Consider the following 18,197-nt stretch of genomic DNA (forward strand, 5'->3'; position numbering starts at 1 on the left):
GTACCTAACACAGTACTTGCTACACAGTCAGTGGTCAATAAATATTTGCTAGGGGAAGGCATTGTTCAACTGGTAGGGTGTGCTGGTCAGTCCCCACCCCTCTTTTAGAGAGGGGGTCCTACTCACCCATTTTAAAGTGGAGTCAGATGGTTCTACTTGCCTAGGATCCAGGTACACAAGGAGCAAGTGACCAGGGAATCAATGTTCAAAATTCTGAAATGCAGTGGTGTGATAATGGCTCACCACAGCCTCAACCTCTTGAGCTCAAGCAGTCCTCCTGCCTTGGACTCCTGAGTAGCTGATACTACAGGTGCACACTACCACACCCAGCTAATTTTATTTATTTATTTGTTTGTTTGTTTGTTTGTTTGTTTTTGAGACAGGGTCTTGCTCTATCACCCAGGCTGGAGTGTAGTGGTATAATCTCAGCTCACTGCAGCCTCAACCTCCTGGCCTCAAGTGATCCTCCCACCTCAGCCTCTCAAATAGCCTGGAGTACAGGCGCCTACCACCATTCCTGGCTAATTTTTAAAAATCTTTTTGTAGAGATAGAGGTCTCGCTGTATTGCTCACGCTGATCTCAAACTTCTGGTCTCAAGCAATCTTCCCATCTCAACTTCAAAGCATTGAGATTAGAGGTGTGAGCCACCATACCTGGCCTAACATGCATTTTTTAATAGCTCTACACATATACACTTTTTAAAAAAATAGAAAAACACGGTTAAAAATAAATCTCCATCTCCTTCCCCCAGGTTTCCCAGATCCTACAGAAATCAGGCAATGTCATTGTTTCCTTGCACATCCTCCTAAAGATATTCTATCTCATGCTTTTTAGATTTTTACACCCTTCTTTTGACCTACTACTTTTTTTTTTCTTTTTTGACAGTGTCTTGCTCTGTCACCCAGGCTGAAGTGTAGCAGTGCAATCATGGCTCACTGCAGCCTTGGCTTCCTGAGCTCAAGTAATTCTCCCACCTTGGCCTCCCAGGTGGCTGGTACAGGCACACACCACCATGGCCACCTAATTTTTCTTTCTTTCTTTCTTTCCTTCTTTTTTTTTTTTTTTTTTTTGTAGAGACAGGGTTTTGCCATGTTGCCCAGGCTGGTCTTGAACTCCTGGGCTTAAGTCATCTTCCCGCTTTTGCCTCCCAAAGTGCTCAGACTCTAGGTGTAAGCCACGCCTATTCTTACACAAACTCTTTTGAACCTTGAGTTTCACACTAAACAAAATACTTTGGAATTGCCTCATTCTTCTTTTAAGGTTGCACAGAATTCCATCAAATAGAATGTGTCATGAAATTTTAGTGCTCAACCCAAAATGGCTGAAGCCCTTATCCTACCTGATTTTCAGAAAGTCCAATCTTTTGCCAGATTCTAATTTGAGGTGAAGAGCACGATTATGGAGTCTCTCCTATCCTGCTGTCCTATATGCCCTGCATGTGAACATGGGTACATGCACGCACGCACACACACATGCACCTTCTCAGAACAAGTCATAAAATACAAGTATAGTGAAGGACAGTTTTCAAGGTCTTGGACTGGGCCCAGTTCTTTCAGTTTTCTGGCTTATAGTTCTCAAGAATAACTGTAGAATGTGCTGGGAATCCAATATCCTGGGACCTGTTCCAGTCCCCCCACTACACAATATCCTTCAATGCTTTAGCTCAGTGATTCTTGTTTCCCTTGAGTATAAAACCCAGGATGGGCTGCCTTCCTGGGGGTCCTCAGCTGTGGTGCAAGTGGGCATGTGCAGATGAGGCTCCATGTGCCCCAGGCAGCTTTCCTAAGCCTTGGGGGACTGGCTCACATGAATTTCAGGCTTCTGTTGTCTGCTGCCTAGCTGTAAGTAACAAGCCAGATTCCTGTAACTTATTGCGTGCATAGGTATTCTGTCTCCCAAGACTCAGACAAATCACAGTGAACCTGCTTTTCACACAGGACAGTCTAAAACCTTACGGAGAAAGAGAACATTTCATGCCCCTAATACGCCAAACCACATTATTTTAGCCTTCATTTAAAAACATCTATATTCTGTCTCTGTTTTTCCAGAAAGAATAAGTAGAGACCGGCTTTACATTAGCCCAGACAAAAAGGTCACTTGTGGTTTTGCCAGAACAGAGAAGCTGTGTACCCTGCCGGTGATGCCAAGCTTGCAACTGTTGAGAGAGCTGAAAATTATTTGTAGCTTTAAAATGACAATTTGATACTAAAATTCAATGGTTTTGTGTTTATTCTCTGAGATCACTTAACTTCAGAGTAAAATTGTGAACTTTAAGGGCTTATCTTTGGGTGTGCATTATGGCAAGGGAGTATTGTGAGAAGGTTGAAGGGAAAGAAGGCCCTGTGAGCACCCGGGGTTGTGTCAAAAGTTTCCCACATGACAGAAGAAACTGGCTGGAGGTGGTTGTCTGGGAATTTCCCTGGTTCTCTCATTTCATGACAGCTTGGTAAAAAGAAGACCCTAGATACACTTTTTAAAAGCCACCAGTAATATATAGATAGTATATGTTAACATATCTTTTTCCATTTTTTGTTGAACTGCTTATTATATGCTAGATACTATGCTGTGTAAAATGTACAACAATCGCACAAGGTAGATACTATTATTAACTCCATTTTCCATGTGCAGAAACAGGCAGTGCAAGGTTTAATAACTTGCCCAAGGCTACACAAAGTGGCATAGCATGGATTTGAATTTGAAAAACTACCACCAGCAACAGGTCCTTATCCTTTCTGCTGAATTCATGCTACCTACTCTCATTCTCACCATACTCTCAAGGTGGGCATTATTAGCCTCAACTTACATTAGTCCTGAGCAACCTGAGGCTTGGAGGCATCTGGTGGCAGAGCCAGGTTTCAATGGTGGCTCTCTGGAAAAGATCACAGAGCATGCCTTTTCTTAGTCCTAATTACATAGCAATTACCATGTTCCTGCAACAAGGAAAAAATTCACACCTTCAGAGCACCCTCCTCTTAGGTCTCCTGGATTCAGGGCTGGTGGAATAAGGGACAGTGGAGAGTCCACCTCACCCCAGAATGTCACCTCCACTAGAGCAGTCTCCAATAGAAAGTGTATTTTAGAAGGAAGATATAGTAAGAAGACACAGCCAGCCCCTGAAGTGGGCCGACAGATGGACTGTGTCACTTTCACCTGCTGACATTGACAATGGGGAGGAGGGCTGTCCATATACCAGCCAAAATGATGAGAAACACCGCTTTGAAGCATGGCTCTCTATTAGTAAGTACATGTTTCTATCCACAACTCTGTAGATTGGGAGACCAAAAGATTCTTTCTTTGCTCTTATCTCCAAGTCAGACAACCCCATTTTAGACTCATGTTCTCTGGGTGTTAGTATTGAAAGTCCAGGGGCTCCAAGCTCAAATACCCTGAGAGGGGTCACTTGCCTGAGGCCACCAGTTGGTAGAGACAACGACCTCAAGGCCCACAAAAGTGAAGGACCTTGGCAAGTGGAGACAGATATAACCAACCACAGTGTGAACAGATAAGTCTAGATCATGTCCGAAGCATTGGGTGGGGTCTCCACTGTGGCTAAGGGGCAAAATGAGTGCAGAGGTGGGGGAACTGCCTGAGAAGGGGAAAAAGCCTGAGAGGAGAGTGAAGATTCTCTGCCCACTTCACAATTTTTCCTGGGTTCACTCTGTCCCTTCCCTACCCCTGCTGCCAAATGTGGATCTCAAACCCACACCTAGTCTTTCCTCTTGACATCACCACTTAATTGTAGGAAGGTGAAGACAGCACAGGCTTACACTGTCACCATATTATACCATTTTGACTCTAAGGAATGATTTTCTAATACTTAAACAGCTAACAATTAGAGTGTAGTAGAACGTGTACAAAGAAAATGGGCTTTAAAGACTGTGCTATGATGACATAGTAAGAAATATGTATTTGGTCTCTACCCCTGAGTTTCTGATGCAGAGCTGCTAAAACCCTTGTAGATAGGGGTGCTAATCTTTTGTTCAAATATTTAGTCTTTGACCCTGGTTCCTGGCACAGAACTCTTAAATCCCTTGATATTTCCCAAGTGAGAGGAGCATCTTTTGTTCTAGTGAGAGGACTTTTTGGTGGGCTCCTGGATAGCCTCTGGATGGGGACTTGTTGCCAGGGGGATCAATCATGTGATTAGAGGGTTGCAACTTTTGTCCCCACCCACCTCATGACCCGCAGGGAGGGGTGGGGGCTTAAAGGCTGAGTTGATTCCGAATGGCCAATGGTTTAGTCAATCATGCCAACACAATAAACCTCTATAAAAACCTAAAAGAACTGGGTTTGGACAGCTGAACCCATGGAGCTTCCTAAAGGGTGGTATACCTGGAGAGGTCACTGAAGCTCCACACCCCTTCCCACATGCTTTGCCCTGTGCATCTCTTCCAACTGGCTAGACATTTGTAGCCTTTGTAATATCTTTTAACAAACCAGTAAACTAAGTGTTTTCCTGAGTTCTGTGAGCCACTCCATCAAATTAATCAAACCTGAGGAGGGTTTTGTGGGAACTCTGATTTATAGCTGGTTGGTCAGAAGCACAGGCCAGAACCTGGGACTTGTGGTCAACATCTGAAGCAGTGGTATGGGTGAGGAGGGGCAGTCTTGTGCCTTAACTTGTGGAATCTGATGCTATCATCCAGAAGATACCATCAGAATTGAATTAGAGGACACCCACTTGGCGTCTGTTAGACACTTGCTTGGTGCGTGGAGAAACAACTCCCACACCTTTGGGTGTCAGAAGTGTGAGTGCTGCATGAGACTGGGAAAAGCACCATGGTTTGGTTCCATCCTTTGTACGAGAAACAGACCTGGTTTTAAACCGCAGCTCCATCTCATCCTGAGTGACTTTGGACAGATGGCAACCTCTCTGAGCCCAATTTCTTCATCTATTCATGGGTTGTTGTGAATGATCTGACACACAGCAATATTCTCTTCCTCTCTTCTTTATCCTTCCCCAAATGGAAAGAACCTCCCCTACTCCCTAGGAGTTACTCTTCCCAACCTCCAAGCCCAAAGAGTAATACAAATGATGGTAGGCTGCCCTCCAGTCCCATCTAAATAACCTGTGGGTCCTCAGCCTGACCCCAGGCAGCCATTGTTGAGGAGCTGGCCCGGGAGGCCAGTTGGATTGTGAAGTTAGTCCCCATTCTTTCCCCTCAATGTCCCAGTAGCTCAGTGGCTGTTTTAAAAAGATGCAAGTTTACTCACTCCAGAGAGGTACAGAAAGAAGAATAAATGAAGAATGTTGTGGTTGGAGAATCTTGAAGAAGGGTGAATGAGGTCAATGCTAATTTTGTAGATCTAAAACAACAAACAAACAAGCAAACAAAAAACAACTATTGCCAAGACTTCTAGACAACATGTAGCAATCTTGGCTAACAAAGAAAGCAAATGAAACGGCATCACACAGCAGGTCCAAAAAGTATCATTTGAAAGGTCACATATGACCTCCTCTGTTGTGCAATACACATAGATTAACTTGATAAGAATGGCAAATTCATACAATGTGTCAGACCATCTTTATTGATTTACCCTAACGTTATGCATAAAGTTTATCTTTCCCCCATTCGTTCTCATCCTCCCTTTTCTCTCTCTCTCTCTCTTTCTCTGACACACACACACACATAAGGAAGCAAAGTCACCAGCTGAGAGTGAAGTTTGGGGTGGAGGTTTTGAGGTTTGAGAAAAAAGAAGTCTGAAAGTCTAACCTCTTTTTGAAATGTGCCTGTGATGAAGAGTGACAATCGGCAAAGCAAATCTAATAGGATCCCTAAAGAGCGTTTTCCTGTTGTTTACAATTGTGGCTAAAGCACTGCACTAGAAAACAACAAATGCTAAGATCCTCCCTGCATCCCCTAACCCCTACCCCCTGCGACACACACAACCCTCCTCCACCACATTCTAAAAAGACTGGAAGGACCTGGAAAAACATTCCTATGGGACAAACCAGAAGGTGGCAGGACAGCTATCATCAGACCTCATTTCCCCACCACTCCTAGCTGAAAACCAGGGATTTCACAATGGAAAAATCATGAGTCATAGTTCTGTGGTTTTCTCAAAAGGAGAAGGAGGAGACGCTCTTCCTTCCCACCCCTGAGAATAGGCCAAATAAGAGTAAGCCCACTGGCTGGACTGAGGGTGACCAAATGAACGTGATGATGGCATCTCATTTCCCAGGTGGACATCTGCTGGGCAGCCTGTGCCTAGGACTGACTCAGAAGACACACAGCACCACACAATAGGATTGATGCAGTGACAAGGCCAGGACAGAAGGTTGTGGGAGGAGTGAAGAGAAGGTGGCCAAGTGCCTGAACAATCAGAGCAGGTTTCACCCAGGAAGCTCTATCTATCTGAGTTGGGTCTTGAAGGACAAGTAAGAATTTATTATCAGGTAGACACGGATTGGGAAGAGCATCAAGAAATGAAGAACATGATTAGACCATGATTAGTTTAGCATGGTCAATTTGTTATTTGTAAACATAACTCTGGAGGATAATGAGGGAAGCACAAGCTAGGAGGCTAGTTCATAACACTCAATAGATACTGATTAATGCCTATTGGCTGCCCAAGCACTGTGCTAGGTTCTGTCTAGAAATAATACAAACAAGCAAATAGATAATAACAAAATTGGTAACGTGTTAACTGCCATGATGAGGAGAGTACTGAGAGCAGCTCAGAGCAGCATGTCCCACACTTGAGTAGCTTGGCTTGCAGAAATCCAGCTGAAAAATCCTCAGGGCAAGAAGGTAATAGAGGTGATAGATTTAGAGTATATTTAGGAGGTAGACCAGCCTAGCAGATATTGTTAGGACCCCACATATATCCCTCACTGTTCCCATGCCCCTTACAGCTTGCCCCTGCAAGTATCTCTGAGTCTTTACCTGAAGACACTCAGGTTTGGTTTGTTCAAAGGGCAAGCCAAGAAGTACCAGGGATTAGCATCCCTGGCAGTGGTCCTCAAGCAGTGTCAGATGGAAGTCAGTGGATAGATACCCCAGGTTTGCTTGCTCTTCAAATGGGATAGTTCTGAGGACTGCTTTAGGCAGAAGACTCAGATGGCAGAGTGCCAACTGCTCACAGTGGAAACCTGCTCATTGACATACCTGGTACTAGCCCCCTTCCCTTCCTGGTTTCATTTCCCCATTCTCATATCGGTATTTCCTGAAATCATCGCCCAGATAAACTGCTTGCATTCTGATCTTTGTCTCAAAGTCCACTTTGTGGGAACCCAACTTGAGACAAACAGAAAAAACTTTTAGAACAAGTACATGATGAAAATGAAGACTCAAATATGAGGTTATGAGATTTTTTGGTTGGGAGACACTGACTCCATCAACTGAGTGAAAAGACTCTTCAGTGTAAGAACAGGGATAGATTCTGGAAGAAAAGGATGAGCCTGAAAACACTGAGCTCAAGGTGCCCAAGGGACTTGTTATCTCAAAATTCCCTGAGTACAAGGTTAAGACTCTTGACTTTGGAAAAAGTGAAAAGAAATAGCAGAAAAGGAAATACACAAAAGAAGAATCCATCAGAAATGAACATCACATCTCCTAAAGGGAAATTACAGTGTCTTCTTTTGCCCCGAGAGAATATAAAGCCCTAGCTGTCTCTTCCAGCCGATTTCTGTATTCTAGTTTCTCATAGTTGGAGGGACTCACTCCTTTAAAACCATACATAACTCCCCACCAGCAGCCAGCAATGGCAGCTGTAGAATCACTGTCTCCACCATGGAAAAAGGCTCGGTGGGCAAGCTCCTTCCAGGAATCTCCCGCAGCAAGGACAGCATCGTAGGCAATCATGGGGGCATCGTGCCCACTGCTGCCACCCCAGCCAGAGTAGCTCAGGGAGGTGTAGAACTGATCCCTCTCCTTCACACCGAAGGGCTCGGGGAAGGTAGGGGCTGATTCTCCATCCAAAATCCCTCTAAGTTTTAGGTAGTTTTCCCATTTGGTTTGGAAGTAGGACCTGTAGAAAGGAAAAAATCTAGAGTCAGTTGAAAAAAATAAGGTGAAAAGTCATAACAAAAAGCACCAGATGGATGTGTGAACAGAGGAAAATCCAACATAACTTCGACTTCTTGCAGTAATATCTTAAACTATTTAAACATTAAAATTATTTCTATATAAGTACCATTCATTCAATACATTTCTCATAAGGATCTACATAAATAAGGCACTGATCCTGTTGCTAAATAAAGAGATACACATCATGTTAAAGGGTAGGAAATAAAGGTTTGTTTTTCCTGGGAGGGTCGAGAGCAATGACCTTTCAAGGGGGAACTTCAGGACATCACAACTGTGGGTGACTTCAGCAGAAAGCCTCTTTTTATTCTAAGAAAGAGAGTGTGAAGTGAATTCACAAGAAGGGGAAGATGTGGCCTTACCACTTATTAGTGAGCTAGTGGAAAAACCTGTCTCTGGCATTTTAACCAAGGATTTCAAAATATTATTTGTGTACATATCAAGACAACACTGAAAAAGCAAATTCCAGGAAAGTAGGAAATATGCATGAAAATTCATGGCAGCATAGGATAGCCATAAAAACGACAGGATCCCTGTGTAAGAAGGAAACACCACAGCTGCCCTATTCATTGAGGTACCCACTTGGCTACTTTGTACAATCATTACTGGAAAGGACCTTGAAATCCTTAGCAGATTGGTAGAAAGGGGGCTGGGTGGTGAAAACCATGAGGGTTGCTGTGATCTCTGAATACAAGATATATATGTGCAGGTGGATGTGCACACACAGATTCAACCATGTTTGAGCAGGGCATGCACCTACAGACTCACCAGTGTTGAAGATTTTCCTCTACAAAGTAGCCTGATTGGACAATGTACTTTTTAGCTTCTGGTAGCAGCTCCATCAGTCCTTTTCCCCACTGCAAGGGTGGTCTGGCATTCACAGCATAGGCTGTAAAAAGAGCGGACGCAAGGGCCCCCAGGTAGCCTGTTGGGTGGTGGTGGGTCATCCGACCGCTCTCGATGCTCACTTGGATCAGTGTGTCCAGCTGGCTATGGTGTGGGAACCTGAGACCGATGCACATGGCCCGCATGGCGGCCCCACAGCCGCCCTCATGGCTGTTGAAGGGAATTCTCCAGCCATTGGGCTTGCCGGGCTTCAGCTGCATGGCGTTGTGCATCGAGGCATTACCTGGGGAAGAGTCGGATAAGGGATGGGGGTTAGCATAACCAAAGCAAAGGCTCCACCAGGAATAAATAACTAAACTCTGTCTCCAAGTATTTTTGATGGAGAGGGAGAGCCAAAAAATATGATGAATGCCCCAAAACTCCAAACCCCACCTAACAATGTGCCTTTCTTTATGTATAACCCTTGGCAAGATAATGCTAACAAAAGCAACAGACTCATATAGGGACGCTTGGAATCTTTACCAGTCATTACTGAGACATCACAACAAATTTAAGAAATAAGTATATTATTCTCTTTTTTAAGTAAATAAGTCTTTTAAACTCAGAGCTTAAGAAACTTCTTTGATATCACATAATCAGCTAGTTAATGGCTGGGTAAAATCCATCGGACTCCAAAGCCCAATCCCTTATGGAGTCCAGTAAGAACCTTACAATTAGGCCGGGAGCAGTGGCTCATGCCTGTAATCCCAGTACTTTGGGAGATCACGGCAGGCAGATCACAAGGTCAGCAGATTGAGACCATCCTGGCTAACACGGTGAAACTCCGTCTCTACTACAAATACAAAAAATTAGCTGGGCGTGGTGGCACTTGCCTGTAGTCCCAGCTATTTGGGAGGCTGAGGCAGGAAAATCGCTTGAACTCGGGAGGAGGTGGTTGCAGTGAGTCGAGATTGCACCACTGCACCCCGGCCTGGGCGACAGAGTGAGACTCCGTCTCAAAAGAAAAACCAAAAAAACAAAAAACAAAAACCTCACAATTGGAGTTCCTGAATATCAAAAAGAGAGAAAGAGGCCAAAAATTCTAGAGTGAAGCCCTGGGCTCAGATGAGGAGCAGTGGATTCAGGGAAACAATGTGTCTTTGGTGAGTCACTGAACCTCTGGGCCTCGGCTGTCCCCTCGTGGCAGTGACGTAAGCAGGCTTGTCGCCCTGACCTGTCCTACTGGAGACCTGTGAATACGCATGCGAGCCAAGCGATGGCAGCAACATACAATGGAGTGTGGCACTGCTGTTCCTTTACTAGTCAGTGTATTCACAACAATGTTCACGGATGGCACAGGTGGACAAAAAAAAGTTTCCACTTGCTAAACTGATGAGCTATCGGATGCCAAGAAAGAATAAACAGAGATTGGCATCTCAAGCCAATCTTTGGGGTGACAAGGACCCCTTGGTATGGTGGTGGGAAGCTTTCATCAGGAGGTGTTATGTGCTGAATTGAGTCCCCCCAATTCAAACACTGTAGCTCTAAGTACCTCGATTTGGAAATAGGGCCGCCTTTAAAGAGGTGATTAAGCTAAAATGTGGCCTTTAGGGTAGGCCCTAATCTAATCTACCTGGTGTCCTTATATGAAGAGGAATGCGGACACACACAAACACCAGGGATGTATGCACACAGAGGAAAGACAATGTGAAGACACAGCGAGGAGGCAGCCGTCTGCAAGCCAAGGAGAGAGGCCTCAGAAGAAAGCAAGCCTGTCAATACCCTGACTTGGATTTCCAGCTTCCAGAGCTGTGAGAGATAAATTTCCATTGCTTCAGCCACTCAATCTATGCCATTTTGTTATGGCAGCCCTAGTAGCCTCAAATAGGAGAGGTAGGTCAGATGGGCCAGAGAAAATCACCTGGTGGCCCAAGTGGCTGTGACAAGTTGCTGAAGTGGGCAAGAACCACTTGTGAGCAAACCTGTGGCCAGAAATCTCTAGAAAACCATTTGCATTTTTTTTTTCTTGAGATGGGGTCTCACTCTGTAGCCCAGGCTGGAGTCCAATGGTGCGATCTTGGCTTACTGCAACCTCTGCCTCCAGGGTTCAAGCGATTCTCCTGCCTCAGCCTCCTGGGTAGCTGGGATTACAGGTGTGCACCATCACGCCCAGCTAATTTTTTTATTTTTAGTAGAGACGGAGTTTCACCATGTTGGTCAGGCTAGTCTCTCCTGACCTCAGGTGATCTGCTCACCTTGGCCTCCCAAAGTGCTGGGATTACAAGCGTGAGCCACCGTGCCCAGCCGCATTTTTCTTTAAAAATAAAAAATACACATTTTTCTTTTTACTTATTTATCACAGAAAACTTAGAAATACAAATAAGTAAAAATAAAAAACTATAAATACTCCCATAACCCAAATATAATTAGTAATCTTTGTACATGTTCTTCAAGACCTTTCTCAACACAGAAATACATATCTATTTTTTAAAAAAAATTTTTTTGGCTGGGCATGGTGATTCATGCCTGTAATCCCAGCACTTCGGGAGGCTGAGGCAGATGGATCAACTAAGGTCAGGAGTTCGAGACCAGCCTGGCCAACGTGGTGAAACCCCATCTCTACTAAAAATACAAAAATTAGCCAGGCATGGTGGTGCATGCCTGTAATCCCAGCTACGCGGGAGGCTGGGGCAGGAGAATCACTTGAACCTGGGAGGCAGAGGTTGCAGTGAGCCGAGATTGTGCTACTGCACTCCAGCCTGGGCAACAGAGTGAGACTCCATCTCAAAAAAGAAAAAAATTATTTTAGAGACAGGGTCTTACTCACTCTGTCACCCAGGGTGGAGTGCAGCAGTGCAATCATGGCTTACTGCAGCCTGGACCTCCTGGGTTCAAGGAAGCCTCCCATCTCAGCCTCCCGAGGAGCTGGGACTATGGGTGCCTGCTACTACAACTGGCCATTCAAAAAAATTTTTTTTAAAGACAGGCTTTTGCTATGTTGACCAGGCTGGTCTCAAACTCCTGGACTCAAGCAATCCTCTCCCCTCGGCCTTTCAAAGTGTTGGGATTACAGGTGTAAGCCACAGCACATGGCCCCACAAGATCTATTTTTTAAAGGACGGTAGGTTCATAACATACATATTATTTTACAACCTATTGGTGTATAATAATACCTTTCAGTATTAGTAAATATTATTTGCAAATTTTAAATTTTTATTAATGTTAATTGACAAATCATAATTACATATATTTATTTGGTATAATGTGATGATTTGATATATGTAAACAACGTGGGATGATCAAATCAAGCTAATTAGCATATCTATTGCCTCACTTATTTTTTGTGGCGAGACATTTGAAATTTACTCTCTTGGTTATTTTGAAATATACAATACCTTGTTATTGACTACAGTCACCCTGAATAATTTTAAATGGTTCCAAATGTGTCAGCTTAATTAATTATGAGAGATTTAGGTTCTTTCTATTTATTTCTTTATTTTTTAGAGTCAGGGTCTTGCTCTGTCACTTAGGCTGGAACGCAGTGGCATGATCCCAGCTCACTGCAGCCTCGACCTCCTGGGCTCAAGCAATCCTCTTACCTCAGCCTCCCAAGTAGCTGGGACTACAGGTATGTGCCACAACACCTGGCTAATGTTTTAAAAATTTTTTCTGGAGTGGTAGTCCCCAACCTTTTTGGCACCAGTGACCGGTTTTACAGAAGATAATTTTTCCATGGACGGGGTTGGTTGGGGGAGCTTTTGGGACGAAACTGTTCCCCCACAGATCATCAGACATTAGATTCTCATAAGAAGCCCACAATCTAGATCCCTCCCATGTGCAGTTCACAACAGGGTTCAGGCTCCTATGAGAATCTAATGCGCCACTGATCTGATGGAGGCAGAGCTCAGGTGATGATGCTCCTTCGCCCATCACTCACTTCCTACTGTGTGCCCCAGTTCCTAACAGGCCATGGACCAGTACCTGTCTCTAGAACAGGGATTGGCTACCCCATTCTAGAAACAGGGTCTCAGGATATTGCTCAGGCTGGTCTTGAACTCCTGGGCTCAAGTGATTCTCTCACCTTGGCTTCCCAAAGAGCTGGAATTACAGGTATGAGCCACCACCACGCTGTTGTTTCTATTTTTATCACATTTAGAAACACTATTGTTTCTTTGTTATTTAAATCTCCATCAACATTGTTAATGATTTCCTCGAGTCTGTTTTATTCTTTGCCTTCCTTGTACCTCCCACTGGCTGTGCTCACCTGGTGCCCGTCCATCCATGTCTTCCATGCAATCTTGGTAATGCTTAGCAAGGAGGTAATACAGTTGAGTCAACTTAGGGGCTTTCCCAGCTTCCACAAGAGCTTCTGCTGTGGCCAAGTGCATCACTGTGTCATCACTAACTCTCCACCTTCCCACATCTAGGGCATCCAAGCCGCCCAGCTGGGCCAACTGCCGGTGTATCTTCTCCCCATCCTGGAGGAACTCCCACTTCCCATTGTAGTACCCCAGGGAATCTCCAGCTGCACTTAGCACCATAGCAGCCACATACTTCTCCATCAGTCCCTCACACTTGCTGGGCTCTGGAGAGGGTGTCTTCGTGGGAAAATTAAGACAAAGGAAACAAGATGAGGATGAAGAAGAATCAGAAAAAACAACGGCTACAGCTATGTTTTATTGAGCACTCACTACTTGCAGGCATTGTATCAGGGGCATCTCATGTAATCCTCCTCACTGCTCTATGAAGAAAGTAAAGCCCAATTTATGTATGAGCAAGTGGAGGATCATGGAGATAACGCAGTTTCAGAAATGTTCAGTGACTTGTCTCAGGTCACAGAGCTAATAAGTGGCACGGCTGGGATCCTAACATAGGTTCATCTGACTCCAAAGTCTATCATTATAACTGCAACTGTATCTCTTGCCTCTTGGTGAGTAGTAAGCCCATTAAATTCTGCAAGTCAAACCCAGCTCATCATTTTCTCTTCTTAGCTGGGATGTGGCCTTAGAAGTGCAAGGCTTTACACTTCCTATTGGTGTCACAATGTGTAGTTCACAAAGCACCTGCACATTCATTGTCTCACTAGTAGGGAGGGATTACAGTATGCATTTCTCAGATAAGAAAATGAAGGCTCAGATAAGCTAAATTCACAAAACAAGAGGAGTGGAAGTACTGGAACCCAAATCTTCTGATTCCAGCCAAGCCAGGATGCTTGGCATCACGCCACTCAGCCTCAGCCCGGATTTTCTTACCTTGGGCAACCTCTGGGTGCCTCAGCCTCCACATTTGTAAAATGGCACTGATTTTAAAAAGTAACAACCTCCTGGATTTGTTGTTAGGAATAAACAAATTAAATTTCATAAAGTTGGCTGGACACGGTGGCTCACGCCTGTAATCCCAGCACTTTGGGAGGCCGAGGTGGGTGGATCACCTGAGGTCAGGAGATTGAGACCAGCCTGGCCAACAGGGTGAAACCCCATCTCTACTAAAAATACAAAAATTAGCTGAGTATGGTGGTGCGTGTCTGTAACCCCAGCTACTAGGGAGGCTGAGGCAGGAGAATCGCTTGAACCCAGGAGGCAGAGGCTGCAGTGAGCTGAGACTGCACCACTGCACTCTAGCCTGGGCAACAGAGCGAGACTCTGTCTCAAATAAATAAATAAATAAATAAACAAACAAACAAATAAATAAATAAATAAGTTATTAGAGTGCTTGGCACATAGTAAGCTTGATTTTTGACGTATTTGTATTATTCATATACAACCAGGGAAAATGGGTGTTCTGTTTTAGAACTAGAACATTTTATCCCCACAACCTTTCCTTCGACAGCAATGTTTAAATATTGTTTCTCTTAGAAATGATCAGCTTCTAGAGAATTAGAATCTCGACTAATAATATACCCACCATGAATGAAATCCCTGGTAAAGCGCTGGCTTCCCTGTTGGTGCATTTCCTAAGAGCCCCCCTCTTTCAGCCAATTCCCCAGGGTTCCCTACTCCCTGTGGCTTTCAGGTCAAAGCCCTCCATCCCATCCAGGCCAATACTTTTATAAGGGTCCGGCAGACTAGCTCGTTCTCCCCTCAGGTGAAACTTTTCCCTCCCCTCCATTTATCTAAACCCTATTTACTCAAGGTCTAGTTCAAGTCACGGGGCTTCCAGAAGTGCTTCTGCAGCTGCACTGCTGTTGTCCATGGAATGCAGGCTAGGGAGCCCCTGGAGGAGTAAACGACGAAGACGGATGCGTTCTAGTACCCAGTTACTGGTAATGCTGTTTCTGCTCACAAAGGATATTTGTAAATGTTATTTACGTCGCTTATTATTTACAGTGAAGCCTAGGCACTGAGGTTCTGGGCTATTAGACCTGACTCTGCCGAGACAGAGTTGTGGGAGAACAGACACTCGGGACCGCGGCTTCCCCATCTGTAAATTGGAGGGGAGGTATAGGCTCCCTGAAGTTCCGTCCTGCGCTGTGATTTTCAGACACTAGCTCCGCTTCTTGGCTTCTGAAGACTAACTGTTAACCCCCCATACCCTCCATCTCAATGTCCTCATTGTACTTTCCGTAATTCCTTCTGGCTCCACCCTAATGTGTGTTTCGGTGAGTTGCAAGCTGGGATGGGGGAAGAAGAGCGGCATCTTTTTTCGTTTGTAAATTGCCTTTAACGTTCGCTTTCAGAACGCTGCAATTCCTTAACTCCTCTGAACTTTCACGGGTCACATTATCGCACCCGAACTATACATTCAGAACTAAGATCTGATCAGCTGCTTCCGGGCCATGCCCGGCTTTGGAGAGAAACGGGGCGGTTGACAAGCTCTCGCGCTTTGCAAGACTGGGTGGGAATCCTCACGGCCCCGCCAGCCAGGGGCCGGGGAGGGGAGCGCGGGGCCGAGGGCCGGGGGGCGGTACCTGCTCGTAGCCTGGACTGGAACGCGCGAGCAAAGGGCGCGGCGCGGGCTCCTGGGACCGGGGAACAGGCCTGGCTGCTGCCGGTGGGCGACGGCGCGGGCTGGGGCGGAGCCAGGTCCCCGGCTTCCGGGACTGTCCCCAGGTCAGAGTGGAGGCGGCGAGCGCCCCAGCACCTGCGCTCGGCCGCGCGGAGTTTGAGCTAATCTTGGAACTTCCAAGGCGGCTTCCCGGCACCGCCGCGCCCTTCTGCACCCAAGCGAGAGTGGACAGGACCTCCGTCGCCCGCCCCAAATGCTCTGAAGGGCCCGGAGCCTGGTGCCCGGAATGTGGCGGCACCGGAAAGCCGGCTCTCGCCCGGGTGTGGTCAGTGACTCCCGCGTAGACCCGGCTGACGCCTTCGCCCGTGCTCACGTCCGACTCTGTAGGGCTGTAGTGGACCGGGTGTGCCCAGATGCTTGGAAGAGCGTACTGAGTGCGCCGCCCTTGCCCGGGTTCTGGGCCTTCACGCATAAAGTGGGATAATAATATCTGCCTCTTAGAATGGTTGTTAAGGATCCAGTTAGTTAATTTTAACTCATCTTTTATTTGGCAGCAGCGTAGAATTATTTTATCCTGATCGTAAATAAAAGCAAAGAAAAACGAAGATTATTTTCGTCTAAATACATTAATCATGCCACTTTTAAAGCAAATCAGAATCACCATATGCAAGTATTCTATGTATTTCTCCAAAGTTTTAAATTTGCTATGCCTGTTTTCTTGCTGTAATGACTAGCTTTGGTCTGAGAGCTTTTTTAAAAATTGATATCTAATTTATATATAATGAAATGCCCTTACACCATAATCAAAATATGGAATATTTCCATTACTTTAAAACATTCTCTTGAGACGTTCCCAGTGAATCCCCATCTCTATCTCCAACTCTAGCCTAAGTGACTTTTGAGTTTTTACAAAAATCAAGTTCACCAGTAAGGGAGGCAGAGATCACCCTCAACCCCCCACACCCTTTAGCTTTTAGTGGGCTAATCAGCTGCATCGAGAAGCCAAATTGACACTAGGCAGATTAACAAGAGAAAAGTATACAAATTTTATTAATTGTACATGTACACGGGGATGTTAAGAGACTGAATCCTGAAGAAAGTGGCCAAAGCAAGATGCTTTTATACTTTTTAGAAAAAGAGTGATAAATTGAAGAAGAAATGACAGGACAAAGAAAATCTGGCTAAGGTGGTAAAAATTTCTGGGGGAGCCCCTAGGAGATATATGGGGGGTGGGGTGTAAAACAGGTGGAAGATAATGGTTACTTTGCAAGAATGTTTATTCCAGTCCAAATGCCACCTCCAGTTCCAAATCTCTGGATATAGGGTTATTTTCTCACTCTGGCGTGGAGAACATACCTCTCCTAGAGGAATCTTTATTGCTGGCTACATGTAGGAAGAGACAGTTCAGCTCCTGTTAGGGAACCAGGTTCATTTGCCTTTCACACAGTATGCCAATCACTGAGGCGCATGAGTTTTGTAGTAGAGAAAGGGCGTATTCACAAGGCAACCAGGCCAGGAGACTGGAGAACAGGCCTCAAATCTGCCTTTCCAAAGATGGAATTTTAGGGATGCTTATAGGTTAGGGGAGGAAGGTGGTCCAAGGTGCCCAAAAAGATGAGGTAAGGAAAACAGGCAATCGGTAATCTGAGCAAGCATAGTCAAGCTTCATGGCTGTTCATAGAACACATGTTCACAAAATCACGATGTTAGCATGATCTGAGGGTGGAGTTTTGGGCCTTCTGATGTCAAAAGGTCACCCATTGGACACTTATGCAGGCGCAAATGAAGGGCTGGTGGCTTGAACTGGACAAGAACTGATTCTAAGTTCCTGAAAAATAACTTAAGCAATCATTTCCATGGTGTCCTATCAGAGAAGTTATCTCTAAGGAGGCAAGTGGAATTTAGTTATGTATTGTATAGCTACGTGACTTTTAGCTATGCAGGTTTTAAAATTGACTAGAAACAAGGGACTAAAAGCAAGCGAGGCAAATTAAGTGTGAGGCCTTATCAGGTCAGACCTCAGTTTTACTCACCCTTTCTGAAACTATAATTTCTTTAATGTTTTCAACTCGAAATAATCAATATATTATATGGCATATTTGGGGATGGCACATCCTTCGTTCTTTCAACTATCAAAGATTTTCAGCCTCTGAGGATGCAGTCAAAGCAAGTTCCGTAGTAAGAGACATTTCGAATAATAAGCATCCTGATACAACTCAACACAGTTTCAGCTTAAGATGTCTGCTGAGGATATTGTTCATATTATATAGTGATCTTTCTGTGAGAATCCATGGGAAAGGGTGATTTTTTGTTTTTGGCTTAAAAGTAAAGAATAACTGGGGCTGGGCACAGTGGCTCATGCCTGTAATCCCAGCACTTTGGGAGGCCGAGGTGGACAG

The 18,197-nt window shown here is 45.0% G+C and overlaps 1 protein-coding gene across 1 annotated transcript; it reads right to left on the reverse strand.

Moving 5' to 3' along the window:
- Nucleotides 1-5,509: 5,509 nt before the first annotated feature.
- Nucleotides 5,510-16,373, reverse strand: LOC105470337 (ADP-ribosylarginine hydrolase). The gene is made up of 4 exons (XM_011722199.3): nt 15,761-16,373; nt 13,118-13,451; nt 8,797-9,157; nt 5,510-7,972 (listed from the first exon to the last, which is right to left on the reverse strand). Exons 1-4 carry the CDS (start codon nt 16,268-16,270, stop codon nt 7,558-7,560), a joined length of 1,620 nt encoding a protein of 539 aa, XP_011720501.1. The 5' UTR covers nt 16,271-16,373; the 3' UTR covers nt 5,510-7,557.
- Between the last annotated feature and the right edge of the window lie 1,824 nt (nt 16,374-18,197).

Source organism: Macaca nemestrina, chromosome 2, assembly GCF_043159975.1.
Source record: "Macaca nemestrina isolate mMacNem1 chromosome 2, mMacNem.hap1, whole genome shotgun sequence".
Lineage (NCBI taxonomy): Eukaryota > Metazoa > Chordata > Mammalia > Primates > Cercopithecidae > Macaca > Macaca nemestrina.

Excerpts from the sequence above, each read along its gene's own strand:
- LOC105470337 (XM_011722199.3), bottom strand. The coding sequence starts at position 16,270 with ATGCGTGAAGGCCCAGAACCCGGGCAAGGGCGGCGCACTCAGTACGCT. Across the intron at positions 13,452-15,760 it reads CCAGTCCAGGCTACGAGCAG|ACACCCTCTCCAGAGCCCAG; the intron begins GTACCGCCCCCC and ends TTTCCCACGAAG. Across the intron at positions 7,973-8,796 it reads GAGGAAAATCTTCAACACTG|GTCCTACTTCCAAACCAAAT; the intron begins GTGAGTCTGTAG and ends TCCTTTCTACAG.